The 17,014-nt window shown below is 35.7% G+C and overlaps 1 protein-coding gene across 3 annotated transcripts in view; it reads right to left on the bottom strand.

Moving 5' to 3' along the window:
* Window positions 1-17,014, bottom strand: part of LOC306886581 (transcription initiation protein SPT3 homolog) — a 115,147-nt gene that overhangs the window by 97,190 nt on the left and 943 nt on the right. The window contains exons 1-2 of one of the 3 annotated variants that reach the window (XM_079443797.1): window positions 16,081-16,194; window positions 11,914-12,020 (exon numbers count right to left, since the gene is read on the bottom strand). In XM_079443797.1, the coding sequence (XP_079299923.1) occupies window positions 11,914-12,020 (107 nt within the window). In that variant the 5' untranslated portion in view covers window positions 16,081-16,194. Of the gene's footprint in view, window positions 1-11,913; window positions 12,021-16,075; window positions 16,195-17,014 lie in introns of those variants that run through there. The other 2 variants (XM_079443796.1, XM_079443795.1) reach the window with 2 other exon arrangements.

The raw sequence follows: 17,014 nt of genomic DNA, 5'->3' as shown, positions 1-17,014 counted from the left end.
TTGAACTTTTTCATCTGATTTAAGCTTTTTAAATTGTGGAAGATTGAATGAAAACATTTGAAGACCTGCAGATTCTGTGTGGCACATCTTGAAAAGAACTGGGAATTCAACCATAAAATCTTGCAATACTTCTAGGAAGAAAAGCCCAGAATTCCTGCCAATCATGTGAATCTTGCATTTGAAAATAAACATGCACTGGAATCTCTGGACCCTCAAAATATACAGAGTGCGCTTATTTTCTCATTAAACGTTATTACTTATAATCTGTAGAAAATAAGAACTCACCAACCAGAACATAATCAACATGTGTCATCAGAACTAAATCATTCATGTGGGTTAATCAAGTGCTTCTCAAATGGTTTGGCTTCAGGACCCAGATTTTACATTGAAAACCAAGCACTGACGACAATTCTTTATCCTACAAAAGTCAAAGTCAAATGTTATTAATATTAATACTGACTGCATGTGCCTTTATTATGCAAACATGGCTGAATACTGAAATTGGCAATTTTGTAAGTGCATAAACAACAGCAGAAGTGATTTACATTTACATAATGTTCTATTAGTATACAATCAAATTTGCACCAAAAAAGGTAGAGCAGCATCATAATAAGCCGATTTATGCACACTTATATAGCCGCATTGGATTATTTGCATTCCGCACTGTTTTATACCGCAAACAGGCCAGAGATCCACTAAGTTAACGGATGCATGGCACACGACCTAAATGAAATCAATTAGCGATTATCAGCCTGCCGCAAATGGGCCGAGAACGATTTTTGGAGAAGCTGAGACTCCAAACGGGAGGCACGTTAAAGCTCAGACGAGAAAAACAGTCATTAAGAATTAACCCCACCACCGAGCACGTTGTCAACAACACTGTTTTTCTGATTGGAACGGCTGTTGACTCATCCTCAGACGGCATTCGGCAGGCTGCTATAGTTACTCAACTAGACATCGCGGCTCCTGTTTCATTGTCTCGTGTGTTCACTGCAAGCACAAAACTACTTGTAAAGGTGTTTCGGTATATCACTGAATCCTTTGGGGAAATAACAGCCACTCAGTGGAGTATAAAGGCCAGGCCTTATGTAAAATTAATCAGAAAGACTCCCTCACCGAGGTTGACACTGTCTATTAAAACGTTCCTCCTCGCTGTTAAATACGCATTAGACGTCCAAAGGCGAATCTCCAAAGAAGTTGTTTTCCACTGAAAAATGAGGAGTAACGCTGGAGTTTGATACTCTTGGAGAGGTTTGAAAGCGCCTGAGCTTTCCGTGGACTTCAGAGTGCATTTCGCTGACAAAGACAACAACAGACGTTCTCACAGCTTCTTATTAATAAACATGATCGCAATGAGGGTAAATGGCGCTACAATTAATGCGAGAGGAAACGTGTAAATGCACGAATGATTCTCGGCTAAGGTGATTTGAAGATGCTTAAATATTGATGGGTGTTGAGTGAAGAGTTTCTCCGTTTATATCAAAACAAGGTTTGAGTCTCGTCCTAGTTCGAATGCATCGTAAATCAATTCAAAAGTTCTTTCTATAGAAAGCATGCAGATCCTCAATGTATGCTTTTAATAAGAAGGTTGCAAAACATTCTTCTCGGATTTTTGTTTTGCGCACATCAAGCCATCGATCATTACCGCTCCAGCAGTCCGGTATTCGTAAAACCTCAAGCGAGAAGAACACAGAGCATCTATAGCACCTAGTTATTCTGTTTCGACTTCAAAACGCGAGCTTCATACGATCAGGAATCTCTCTATTGTTCGGAGACTTTTCCCAGAAGTATTGCGAGATGCAATGGGCGAGACTGCAGTTGGCTTACTGGCATTGTTTTGTAGGGAGTTCATTATGAAGTTAATAAAGGCTTCCAGAGCATATTGTTCTTTAATTGACTGCTGTCAGCTGCTAGGAAGGACACAAAGAACGTTAAAAATATGCACCATCAGACCTAGGAGTCAAATATAATCAGTCTTGTTTGTTGATATTACCTTCATGTTACAGACACTATTTGAACTGAAGAATCAGAACAAATTCACCGGCTCTGTTGCAAAATATAGCGAGCTGCCTACACAGGCAGCAGTTTAAGACATCCTAGATAGGCATCACTGTTATTAGGAATAAAAATATATTTAAAATAAAATATTAAAACAAAACACACACACATATATAAAACCAAGGCTTTATTTGATAAAAAAAAAGAGTATTGTTGCAATTTAAAATAAATGTTTTCTACTTGAATATATTTTTAAATATAATTTCCTCCTGTGATTTTTGATTAAAAGTTGAAAAAAAAAAAAAACAGCATTTACTTGAAATATACAACCTTTTGTAACAATATAAATGTCTTAATAACCTTAATCTTAATAATCTAGGTAGAGAATACTTTGAATTCATTTAATACCAAAACGTGTTAATAAATTGTCCAATTGAATGAAAAAAAATATTATTTTGCAAAATATTTGCCACATTTTTAACTCAGAGTATCATGCCGTAAACTCAGCAACATGTTAACACCAAACTTGAGTCTCTAGTGTGCTTTGCATACTGAAGTACACTAGAGTTGCTTCCTACAGTATGTAGAATGTTCTAAATTGCTCACTAAAAATATTCAATTTCAGTTAGAGTGCTGCCTTAGAATATAGGCTATGTAGCCTCACTAGGCTTTTAGAACAGAGCCTCTATGATGGCATAAGTAACTGCATACATTTAATGTAAAAATGACAGAAAAGCCATCTCTATATGACTACACGGTCATTCCAAGTCCGATCAGATCAGAACAGCAACAGTTAAAGCGTCTTTCAGAAAGAGGCTCTGTGCAGAAACACTAGAGTTAAACTGTGGTAAACAAATACTCAATAGTGATGAGAGGTTCTTTTCAGTCCCCAAATTACAGTCTGGTTAACCAGAGAGTCTGCGTGCCAGCTCATTACTGATGTTTGCTTCCAATGCGACTCGTCTCCATCCAAGTTTACGAAAACATTCGAGGGGCCTTGAAAGCAAAGAGGGTTTTATACAGGCTGTAGCCCAGGAGACAGAAGCCCGAATTAGACAAATGCCTACAGGTTGCTAGTCAACGACCCTTGGTTTCACCCAGGTCCTGTAGCGGATCACTGTAAATGCGGTTAGACGTCTGAAAACAATGCCACGAGACGACAGGGGGCCGTCCCGCCTGGGAATGCCACTCGACGCTTCCCGACAACTCTGAATCTTAATGCCGTATTTAATTACAGTAAGTGGCTGGCGTTCACCTAATTGTTGGGAGTAAATTAAAGTGCTACATTCACTCAGTCTCATTACGTTCCCACAAAGACACATAAATGGCTTTTCCATCAGCAACTTTTTCCTGAATATAAAATATGATTGTGTTTTGCTCCCAGATATTATATGACCCTTTCAGTGAAGATTTATTTCACAATGGCCACTACATAAATGAAAGAACGTTGTGGGAAAAAAATCCTGCTGCAAACTCAAAAATAAAAAAGAGAGAAGGTCAGCCATGTTAGTATCAGCTCATGTCATGGTACACATGGTAATAGTATGGTACTTTGTAAGTATTTCAGAGCATAAAGTATCTAAAATACTCTAACTTCAAAGAATACCATAGTAGTAGAATGGTCCATGTTCAAAAAATATGGTATATATACCTCAGAAAGAGAGTCAGCTATACACTCTACTATTCAAAAGTTTGGGGTCGGTACGATTTTTTAATCCTCCTAATTTTTTTTTTTTTGGTCTCTTATGCTCAACATTAATATTGTGAAAAATTATTAAAAAGTCGTTTTATATTTTAATATCTCTTAAAATGAAATTTATTCCTGTGATGCAATTCAAATTTTCAGCATCATTCCTCTAGTCTTCAGAGTCACATGATCCTTCTAATTAGCGGATTTGCTGGTCAAGAAACACTTCTTCTTCTTCTATTTATTTATATATATATATATATATATAGCACTGTATAAATACGACTAAGTTGCCCAAAGTGCTTTACAAAATAGACACAGAAAATAATACAACATGATGATAGTACAAACATTAAAACTAATTAATTTGTAAAACATCATACATTTTAAAATGCCATGGAAAGTAAATAATTTTTTAACGATTAAAAAAAAAAATAGCTAGAGTTGGTGCCATTCTAATCGCTAGTGACAACTTATTCCACAGATTTGGACTGATCACCACAAACGCCCGATCACCCTTGTGCTTAGATCTAGAGCCACATCACTGGATCTAAGTGATCTAGAGGGAACATGTCTTACAAGGAGGTCTGGCAGATAAGATGGAGCGCGGTGATTAATAGACTTAAATACCATTACCAGGATTTTGAACTAGGTATATTTTACAGGTAACCAGTTTAACGAGACCAGAATGGAAGTGATATGTTCATATTTTCGTGTCCGGGTCAGGAGTCTAGCAGCAGCATTCTGGACTAATTGTAGCCAATCCAGAATTTACTTATTAATACAGCAGTAGAGCGAATTACAGTAGACTAGGCGGGAGAATATCAGGGCATGGAAGATTTTCTGATTATCTGAAAAATTTTAAAACGGTTTAACTTTTGCAATTTGACGTAAATGAAAAATACAAGACCAAACCACTGAATTAACTTGTTTATCCATTTTAAGCTCATTGTCAATTCAGATGCCCACATTTTCGGTTCAAACTTTTTTAGTTTTGTTTTAAGCATTGCCGTAGCAGATGATGACCCAAATAGAATGATTTCCGTCTTGGATTCATTAAGATGCATCAAATTTGAGGACATCCACTTCGTAAGATCTTGACGATAGGCTTTCAGGATTTCTAGGGCATTTGTATTTCCTTTTTTAATCGGCATGTATAGTTGCATGCCGTCGGCGTAGCAATGAAACGATATCCCGTGTTTCTCAAGGATATTGCATAATGGGAGCATATATAAAGAGAATAAGTTTGGAGATAAAATGGATCCTTGGCTGAACTCCGCAGGCGAGATGCGCCGTGGAAGAAGTGAAGTTGGCAATATTAACTGAGAAAGATCAGTTAGTCAAATAAGCTATAAACCATTTTAGAACATTTCCCTGCAGACCGATACAGTGATCTAAACGGGAAATAAGAATAGAGTGATTAAGTGTGTCAAACGCTACTGTTATATCAAGAAGTACGAGAGCCACAGAATCGACCAATAAATAGATATCATTTAATACTTTCAGAAGCACTGTTTCGGTACTATGTTGGACCCTAAAGCCAGACTGAAATGTATTAAGAATAGAATTAGTACTCAAAAAGTCATACAATTGTGTAGAGATAACTTTTTCTAAAAATATTCCAATAAAAGGCAGATTTGAAATAGGTCTAACGTTAGATAATATAGCTGGGTATAAGTTAACTTTTTTCAGTTGAGGTCTGACTACTGCATGTTTTAACTGATCTGGTATAGTTCCAGTGCTGAGACATTTATTTATTAGAGACAGCAAACTAGGTCCCAGTGTCTTAACGATCTGCTTTAAAAAATGTGGAGGGATCGTGTCATGCGGGGAGGCAGACGGCTTTAAATTATCTATAATTTCATAGAGTGAAAAAAGGGTAACAGGCTCAAACTTACTCCAGGTAGCTCGACAAATATGAGGTTTTGAGCCGGAAGTGAAGTAGTCCCTGATAAGTTAGCTATTTTAGTAACAAAGTTATCAAGGAATTTTTCACATAGTTGACATTATAAATGCCTTTACTGTCACTTTCAATCAATATAATACATCATAGCTGAATAAAACTATTATTTTCTTTAAAAAACAGACTTTTGAATGGTAGTGTAAATGGTTTTGCTGATGTCAACAGTATTGACTTCTGAAACACAATATTAACTTGCTAACCATTAAGTAAACAAGCAAAACATGTCAGAAATAACACTGGAAGTAACAGCAGTTTGTGCATGCATGTGAGTTTATACAATGGCAAAAAAGCAATTACACAGTCTGTCATAATAAAGGGACTGACATTACAAACAGCTCATGGCATAGAGGCCGTACGGTTCTCTGCTCACGGCCACTAATTACAGATAGTAAGGCAAAAACACAAAATACGTCAATTTTAATTAGCAATACGTCTCTCAAAAACAGCGTATAGACATGCAACGGGTTTTAGAGGCTTTAAAAATCTCACTTATGCATTTACGTCATTAGTTCTACATTGTAAAAAAATTGTCAAATTAATGGTTGCAAAACAACAGTCGGGAAATTTCCCTGCATTTCAGATCTGGAGCTTTTTCTAGCTCATACTGTAGCGTTCTTGAAACTGCAGTATGAAAGAAAAACCAGGCAGGACTTGCAAGCCACAAAAATCCTGGTGTGGGTTTTGTCTGAGCACAGTAGTACTAACACCGTGCCACAAATAATTTCGGCAAAATAAAATAGGTGCTAAAATTCATAATCCAAAATGGACTGAAACTAAATGACAACTTCAGGTATTTTTAAACACTCTTGCCAAAATGCTAATAGCGACTGAAACGTCTGATGCCACAAAAATGCAATTTCAAATCACTTCAGCAGAAGAATTTCATGCAGTCGTCAGTGATGAACCCTGGAGTTCACAGAGGACTCGCTTAAAAAAAACCACTTTGATCAGGTTACAACCACAGGCTATGATACACTTGAAGTCGGCAGCAGTTAAAGGGATGCAGTCGGAGCGCATCGCCTTGCGCCGTGATAAAACCCACATTGAATACGAGCTCAGACTGAAGCATCGCAGTGGAGATAGACAAATCTGTCCCGAATGAATCCCACCAGTAGCGTATGATTGGTTTTTCGCTTGTTTGTTTAATTTGCCATTTGTGTTTATTTGTTTGATTGAAGCTGACAGTGAATTAGCATTTGACGGCGATGGATCGCATCGCACGAAGTAAACACGCTATAAATAAAGCGTATTTCTAAATATCCAGTGGGAAATAATGAAGGGTGCGACTTTATCCACTGGAATTCGATTGTTTAATATTATTTTTTTCCCCACCCACACTTTATAATAAACGCAATAATGAAGTTTTAGTCTACTTTTCAGATTCTAGACGTATGAAGCTCAGCTCTGGTGTTCGGTGTCTGATCCTCTCTCGTTTTCCATAGAGAGGCGAATAGCAGGACGTTGGCCATATTAAACCGTCTGTATTATCTTTAGCACCTTATGCATGTATCATGGAAACCCCTGGCCAAAGCAAGCACTCATTCTAACACGACTGAACGATTGGAAGCATGTTAAAAACTGAATTTCATCATAATACGCTTTAGACCACATGTAGAAGTCTTTTGCTGTCAAATAGCAAATTAGCAACGTCAGTGCACTGAAAACACCTCTGCGGTCACGATTGTTTTTGTAACGAGATGGTTTCACAAAAACAATCCCAGTGAAGGTGTAATTTAGCGTGCACCGCTGTAGACATCACCTTTACCTGACCACACTATAATCATGGTCATGTTGTCATTTCAAAAAGATCAGCTCATAAAATGACAGAGGATGACAAAACAACAGTTAAATGTGTTCATAACAGACTGTCAAGGAAAGTATTTAAAGTTATTTAAACTACAACATTATCCATATTAGCCGATTAAGTGATATTTTGTTTTTAATACTTATAAAATCAAAAGCTTTGCCAACTGATAATGCATTTTTTTGGTTTTTATATGTTCATTAAAAAAAAAAAAAAAAGATTTTTCAATGTTAAAACAAGGAATTTTGGTTTGGTTTGGTTGTTTTACCAAAAAAAAAAAAAAACACTGTCCACTTGAAAGTTTAAATTCAATGTATTACCCACCATTTCTTTGTAATTGATTGTGAAATTTACAAGGAATTTTTGAGTCAAAATTGTTTTCACACCAATTTTTTTTTTTCAGTATAGCAACAGACTGTCAAGTAATGTATTGGCAAGGCTAATTACCTTAAAAAAAAATTACTCGGCCAAGTGGTTAAGTGATAATTTGCTGTTTTAACCCTTCCAAAATCAAATGCTTTGCCAACTGATAATGCAGTTTTTTTCTCTTTTTATAAATTCATTTAAATTTGCAACTGTGACCCTGGACCACAAAAACAGTCTTAAGTCGCTGGCGTATATTTGTAGCAATAGCCAAAAATACATTGTATGGGTCAAAATTATTGATTTTTCTTTTATGCCAAAAATCATGAAGATATTTTGAACATTTTCTACCGTAAATATATCAAAACTTAATTTTTGATTGGTAATATGCATTACTAAGAACTTCATTTGGACAACTTTAAAGGCAATTTTCTCAATATTTAGATTTTTTGGCACCCTCAGATTCCAGATTTTCAAATAGTTGTATCTCAGCCAAATATTGCCCTAACCTAACAAACCATACATCAATGGAAAGCTCATTTATTCAGCTTTCAGATAATGTATAAATCTCAATTTCGAAAAAATGACCCTTATGACTGGTTTTGTGGTCCAGGGTCACAATTAACTTGCAAAATGTGCAACTTCATATTGCTCTGCATAACAGTAATGAGAATGCAATTTTCTGCATTATAGTAATAATAAAAGCCAGGATGAAAATGTGCTTAATTGTCAATAGGAGACTGTCAAGGAATGTACTGGCAAGGCTAATTAATCACAAATAATATCTATTAAGCCAATAAAGATGTTAATTACCCAAGTGGGCATAGCCACTTGGCCAATAAAGAGATACTTAGCTATTTTAACACATACAAAATAGAAATCAAATCAAACTCTTTGCCAACTGATAATGCACTTTTTTTGTTGTTGTTCATTTAAATTTGCAATTCAAATGCACAGCCCCACATTGGTCTGCCAATATTAAAAATGACTCTGTTAATATGAAAAAGCAAAAATGCCTTGAGAGAGATGGTAACCTTATGTAGGCTAATTTTAAGAGGCAAAATAGCTTCTCATTTTCATTTAGTTTAACTTGATAGTATTAAAATAACTCATTAAAAATAATAAAAAAAGAAAATGAGATGAAAATATGCTTAATTGCCATAAAAGTGACAGACTGTCAAATAAAGTATTGGCAAGGTCAATTAATCTACAATATTATATTGTGAGCCAACAAAAATAAAGTGATATTTTTGCCACTTTAGCACATACATGATAATGCACTTTTTTCTGTTTTTATAATGTTCATTTAAATGTGCAATTCTGTGTACTTTATTAAAATGCTTTAAGTAAATTTCAGCACAATAATGCCACCCAGCCTGCTCTTTATACATCAGGATCTGCCACAGAAAACTCCATATTGGTCTGCCACTATTAAAAACGACTCCGTTAAGATGAAAAAGCAGAAAAATGCCTCGGGAGAGACGTATTTAGCTGATTAAGAGAGTTAAACGGTAGCCTCGTTTTAATTTTAAGAGGCACACACTACGCTTCTAATGCTCCTCTCATTGAACCACAAAACTTCCTACCATTTATAAGTACAAGTGATCTCAATTAGAGACCTCCGTGAAGGCACGGGGCGGCAGACAGTCACGGCAAGAGGCGGCAGAGGAAACTGTCTTTACATTTTCCTCCCTCACTTTTCCAGACAGCCGGCGTGCCCAGAGCAGACAGCGTCAAAAACAGAGAGTCTGTTTTACAGTATGCATTCAAGATGCCCAGCTGACTTTATTCAAACCTTTTTTTTTTCCCCTTCTTCATCTGCGATTTTTACACTTCGGTTTCAGCTGCGAATCACAAAAGCTCGCCGCTGACAACAACCGTGTAGTGTGACACAGATGAATGCAACAGATTGTTAGACGCTGCAATATAATATCTCCATATCATCACTCAACGCAGCGCCTGCCAAAGGAGGAAGAAAATCTTTGCAATTGGAGGCCATTTAGTCTCCATCAAAAATGCCTTTGACTGCAAGCTATAATTAAATGTCTTTCAAAAATATAAGACTGCAATCCGGAGCCCTTTGTGGAGTCGCAGGGTCGTGCGTCAACCAAAGAAAGTCTAAAACAACACGAGTGTGTGCAGTTGAAGAGTGAGATTCAACAGGCACGGAGCATTTCGTATTTAAGGCTCGAAACAACAACAACAAAATGAATCGGCCGACGTTTGCTTTCAAATTAAAATGAAACCAAAATATAAAAATAAAAACTAATTCAAAATATTAATAAAAACATCTCAATTATATGTCTGCATTATAATAATGGTAATGCAATTTTCTACATTATAGTAATAGGAATATTTGGAATGAAAATGTGATCAATTGTCATAAAAATTCATGTCACAATGCAAAAAAGTCTTAAAATAACCTTTGTTTTATTTACGCAAAACAAAAGTTCATAAAACCTCTGTTGACCAACTATTGTCTCCGGTTTTGACTAGAGGAGCGACCTTTATGCCTTCATTTCTACAGGCTAAACAAAAAGGGGAGGCTTTTTTATTTTTCTACAAAAGCTGTCGTGTATTTCAGTATCATCGCCGCACACGAGGTAAACACGCAGGAAACAGTGTTGTTGTGATTTGCATGAGTTTGAAGGTCTCTTCAGGTGGGATTCAAAGCAGAACGACAGGATGAATTTCACTGTGGCTTTCCTAAAGAACATCTCTCACTAGGTCAAACCGCAAACGCTCAGTTGGAGGGAAGTCAATGGATCGGCATGTAAATGTACTTTAGGACTCCTTTGTGCTTTCGGTGAAGCAGTTTTGTAGACCTGGACGCTCGCTTTATAGATTGAGCTTAATATTTTTCATTCCAAGATCAACTACACTTAAAATTTTTGACGGAAAAACAGGGTCTCTGACAAAAATACGGTCGTGTGCCGAAGTACATCAACAGAACCGCAATCACTGACATGCTTTCCAGTGTGCAATCCCTCCTTATTTCTGATTAATGAAATAATAAGCATTAATTGCTACTTTAGTCAACTATAAAGTGGTCTCCTGCCGATGATGGCAAATCCAGACCTGCATCGCCGGCGCTTTAGAAAATGATTGATGCTGCATGAAAGTTCGTAGCGATAACTTGAGTAGGGCCCTATAAAATCATTTTTTCCCCAAACAATTTTTTTCTGGATTCCACGTTTTAACTTTTTGAGTATTAAATTATATATAAAATTTTAATAGCATGTCTAATCAATTGAAGCTTTAAAACTTTAACAGTGTAATAATTTATTAATTACTTTACACTAATAGGGCAATCATATTTTTTTATTTACAATAATATATTTTTTCAGAAATTCTGTGTGGTATGTTTGACTTTTCTGGATTGATGATTTAATAGAAATGTATTATCAAAAACAGTGGTAATCAAATGAAGGCATAAAACATTAACAATTGAATTAATCATTTAAACGTAATCAAATGAAACAAATAATTCCTATTTTATTTTCAGGTTTACAGATAAAATTAAAACAAAATTAAATTAAATTTTAATTGTTTAAAATTATGTGATATCCTTCAAGTTGTAATAATAATTAGTATTATTACTTTGAGAGGTACATTCTGTACAATTGCAATGTATTTCTGTCACAATTTCTTCAAGTTAAACCAAACTCTTATTTTGACGGGTTGTCAGGAAGTTTCTGTGGATATATCATATGACTATATTTTTGCCCAACTGAAACACACAGAACATGCAGACTTCATATTTCAATAGATATTTTGCGGTGTAATATTCACAGACACTTGTCCATTTCGCATTTTGATTAAGCGTGTATCCGCAATTCCATCCACTTTCTTCACATTGTAAAAATCAAATGGCAATACTTGAGACATATGTGTGTTAATGTATGGAAGGTCAGTTGTTCTAGACCAATTCTTCTCTGAATAATCTTGGAGTGCCATGTAAATAAAAGATGAATATGTTAATCAGTCATTACCATATTAGGATATTACCATCGAAGCACCTCCACAGTGCTTGCTGTAAGTGCTGGAACACATCAAAGTTTTCTGAATGACTTTAGACAGGAAAACTCCTGCACTTACATCATGCTCTGGAGCTCAGGGATGAAGCTGGTGGCCTTTCCGAATGCACGTCCGGACGCAGTGCTGCTGCTGCTGGCTGCCATTGGGCTCGGAGTGCTGTTGCTCATCTGTAACACACACACAACACACACTCAAAGTCTGAGCAATTAGAAAGCCACTTCACACACAAAACGCTTCCTGATGCATCCAGCGACAGGACGGGAAACATGCCACATGTTCAGATCCGGACACGTTCAACCAGGATCAATGACAAACGCTGCTCAGAGAGGGAGAGAGAGATTTGGCTTTTTTTAGCATGTGAGACTGAACTATTTTTAATGACCAAAGCAAGGCTGGTTAAACTACTGTAAGCAATGATTGATAAATGATCTTTTAGTTCAAAAGGAACAGCAGACATGTTTAAAGTCTGTTTTGGTCTAATGTTTACCAAACGTTTGATCTTACCAGCATTACATGGCATGATAAAAAAAAAGTAGTTTAGCACTGAATCTGAACTCAAAACGCACCAATGACTTCTGAAAAAAAATTGTATTTACATATAGGGGTCAATATATAAAATTACCCACTAAAACCATTATTATACAGTAATAGTCAATCAATATGTATTTTTAAAAAGGTTGATGACATTTATTTGAAAACTGATTAGTGCCTAGAAATATTCATATGCTAAAATTCTTGTTTTTTTTGTTTTTTTACTTAAACCTTTATCCTAGCATGTTTAAGTTTAACTTTGAATTACAGATTTCCGGACTCAGACTTATATATTAAAAGAAATAAAATTAAAATAATTTAATAATAATAATAATAATAAATATCAAATGTGTATAATTTTTGTGACTTTTCAGTATGGATAAAGTATATAATTTACACTCATAATTCACAAAATATATTTATATTTTTTTATATATATATATATATATATATATATATATATATATATATATATATATATATATATATATCTTCCTTCGGCTTGCTCTCTTTATCAGGGGGCACCGATAATAATTTAATAACATAATAGTAATAATAATACCAAATATTTATACTTTGTGTTCATTTTCAGTTTGAATTGAGTATACAACTTATTCCCAAAATAAATAAATAATAAAGATAATAATATCTGAAAGCCTAAATGTGCTCTATCCATAGACCAGGCTGTTTGTAGAAACTTGGAAGCCAGGTTGATTAATCAGCTGATACACTGGCATTACGAGACTCAGCAAATCTCTCACAGATATTATGAGTATCTGACTTAATCTGAATGATCTGAGCAGTTAACATTCATCACACAGCTATCTGCACAGTTTGCAGTTAGACTTCCTCCAATGCAAAGAAAGCAAATTAACAGGATGCTGACACAAGCCCAGAAATGGAGCTTGTCGAATTCAAATGAGTGCAGAGATTTCCATTTGGAATCATGGGCAGGTGAGTCGTCACGGACCACCAGCTTTATTTGAACAAACCCTTGGTCTGTTTGAACCTGAAGCTGGCATGAGGGACTCAGAAACCACAGCCTTCCTACGGCATCAGACTATCAAATCTCACAGGCGGACGGCCCTTTTCTCACGTAGATGAGACGTAATCCCTATCAACGCTGCAGTCTGACACACTTCTGTGCACTGATCATTAAATAGTTCATCATGGTTTGCTCTACCAGAATGAAATATAAGCCGTTATTCACAGATAAACCTCAGCTGCGGCTCTTATCTCTTATTCATCCTCACATTCAATCCAACACATTCAAACCAAAGTCACACCAGTTTGCATATACAGAGTGAAAAATCAAAGATGACAAATAAAAGCTTTTACATTTGTCATAGTATAAATTGTGTGTACAATTTGCACTTATAATAAAATAATAATAATAATAAGATTATATATTCATACTTGTCGGTATGAATTGAGTCAACAATTTATACTCATAATTCACAGAATAATAATAATAATAATAAATGCGTGAATTATGCAAATTTTCAGTATATAAAATTCACTCACTTTCTGTAAATTTCCAGCATACACAATTTACACTCATAAATGAATAATACAGAGAATATCACATATTTATAAAATACATGACATTATTATCTAAAGTAATAATATAATGATAATAATACTCTAAAATATATATATGCTTTTCAGTATAAAGTGAGTAAACAATTTACACTCAATTCCCAATAATACCAAATATTTGCAGCATATATTGTAGTATAAAATTTCTACACAATTCACAAAAAAACCTCTCCACAAAGCTCCCGTTTGAATACGGAGAGTGAGATTTCAGAGCTAGGGCAATGGAAAGATTTTAGTCTTGTCGTAAGGCTTCAGAAGACTCAAAATACAACACAAATCATACAGACTATCTTTAATCATTTTGGAGTTTGACATCATACGTCCCAAATGGCTTCAAAGAGCACCCAGGATATTTTTCAAAATTTCTCGTTTCGCGTCCCACAAGAACAACAACAGCATTCGGGTTTGGAAGGACATGAAGGTGAATAAACGAAGGCCGAATTGTCATTTTTCAGCGAAGCTCTCCTTTAATCAGAGCCAATATAAATCTTATAAAAACATGAAACCAAATGTTCCAAAGTGTCACCAAAGCAAAAGCAGGGCCCTTTTCTTCAATAAACACATCCCGGCGTAAAATTTCCTTCTGTTTTCGCCCCCTCTGTTGGATGAAAGATAAAGCTTTTGCTTTGACGGGTGAAGGCAGATGGTCGCCATACCGGGCAAAACGAATTCAGATGTGGCAAATGAATCAAGATTACTTCAACATGCAAAAGGCTTTGAAAGAGCAGAAAAGGGAGCCATTCTATTTATTGCATTTTCCTCTGTGTAATTAAATAGTCAGGACTTTTATGTAGCTTCCACGTCTTTTTTGTCGTTTCTACAGACGCCTAGTTAATTTACTCATTTAATCGCGGGCACGAGATTTGTGTTTTGGGTGATTTTGCCAAGAGCAGTAGTCCTACAGCGTGTAAATACGGATGGATCTCAGTGACATAAAATGATTTGAGGAAGGACGCTTTTACTACAGCCCACAAATATCAGCAAAGACCTCCAACATATTTATTTCTTCTTCATCCAAGACATCCAACTCCAACCTTCCGCCACATGCTGTTTCAATATATATTCAACTATATTTTTCATCAATTACAATTACCCCAACTCAGCTGTCTCATAAATTTACAGACCATCATCATAACTGGGGGAAAATCAGAAACATATTTGGCGCTCATAGTCACCAAAGAAGGAAATGTAACTTAATAGCGTGTCTTTCTCGAGGCCCTAATGAAGTGGCAAATGCGATTCAGAGCCATTGGATGTTTTATTTCCCTCCTACATCCTCGCCACACACAGCAGCGCCTGCCTGCGTCTGCACAAGACCTGCAATCATGCGAAATCCATTTCTCTCACACCGAAACGTGTAGATTAAAGGCTCTTGGACGTGTACTTGGACAGGAAGGAGGAGAAGAAATGGCTCACACGTTCAGATCTCCATCATCTGTGTGTGTGTGTGTGTGTGTGTGTGTGTGTGTGTGTGTGTGTGTGTGTGTGTGTGTGTGTAAGTTTCCACAGAGTCAGACTTCATGTCGAGTGCTGACATCACTCTTCCTACAGTCTTTTAAACAGCCAATGCTTTACAAACAATACACATGAGGGAAAGTCAGGCTAGACACAAGAGTGGGGATGTGATTTTTTCCTACTTTTTTTCCAGAATAAAACACAGAGTTGACTGTGGAGGAAGAATAGAGCATGAAACCTCAACTAATACAGGCACACGGGACTTTAGAATAAGAAAACTGCGATTTTTCCATTTAATTATGATTTAACAATCAATTTGCATACTTAATAATTAGCATTCCGCTAAAAACGCGCTAATTTTGGCTTAGCATGCTGTTATAAGTCTAATGAGCTGTCAAAAAGCTATTAACTAAAACTAACTTCGTTTTAGAGAATCCAAACAGCTATTTCAAATAACATGTTTCAACATTACAAAAGGTTTGTAAAACTGTTTAGAACACACTTTATGAAATATAAACATAAACAGTGCCTCGAACCGAACAAACAGAACCTTTCGAGTCTCGCTTTCGCTTGACGTTTCGAATAAATAAACAAATGGCCAGAACTGGATTTTAAACTCACAACTGAACATTTTTACCTTACGTTATGAATTATTCAATCCATCCACATGTGCTCTTTCAAACCGCAAGACACTTGTCTCTGATGTAAACACAGTACTGGTCAGCGCGTGTCTATTTGGCGTCACGCGGGTCTGCCAGGGATTGTGGGTAATGGAGTTTTTAAAGGTTATATAACGCTACAGGCTGCGGTGGCAAGCGAACGCTGCTGTAGTTCTGCGTTTACCCTCGTCGCATAATAAAATACGAACTTAAAGCGCCACCAAAAGAGCTTTTCAGATTCATACGCTTAAAAACATATTAAAAAAATTATAATAATATAAAAGATGAATAGCCTCTAAAAATATTAGAAAAAATTAATTGCGCACATTTAAAAAAAAAAAAAATCACTAGAAAATATTAACGACTTAAAGGATTAATTTGTACTTTATTATTAATAATAAGCTATTAATATAGTTTTTTTATCTTTAAGTGTTATTCATCTTTCCTTTTTTGCATAGCCTATTAAAATAAAAAAATAACGAACCCAAAAAAATATGTTTAAAATAAGCTGTATGTATATTAAATGTCAACGTAAAAAACATCATAATTTAGTTCCATATGCACGAATGTTGTTGTCGTGGCTTAATTCTGTGCTATTGTTGTTGTCTGATCTTGTATAATATTAACTTTAGCCCGGGCTCTTTATCTGTCTTTAGAAATAGGAAATGAGTCACTTCTCTTCTGTGCTTGTTTGCTTTCTGTCTGGCTTGAATGAGTTGTGTTTATGTCTCTTTATGAGCCTTTATGTCTCTCAGTATTAGCGAACAGTCAAAGAAAACTCACTGGCTTCACTCCGTTGCCATAATAATCCATAAATAGGCTATATTTTTAAACTTTGTCTTTTATACCCTTACTGAACTTGAAGCATCTTTAAATCACAACCGTACTGCTGTGTATTGTGTAGTGGGCTATTTGTT

Source organism: Barbus barbus (assembly GCF_936440315.1).
Source record: "Barbus barbus genome assembly, chromosome: 20".
In the NCBI taxonomy this organism is placed as follows: domain Eukaryota; kingdom Metazoa; phylum Chordata; class Actinopteri; order Cypriniformes; family Cyprinidae; genus Barbus; species Barbus barbus.
Note: the sequence above shows the minus strand (reverse complement) of the source record. Positions and strands in the feature narration are given on the sequence as shown.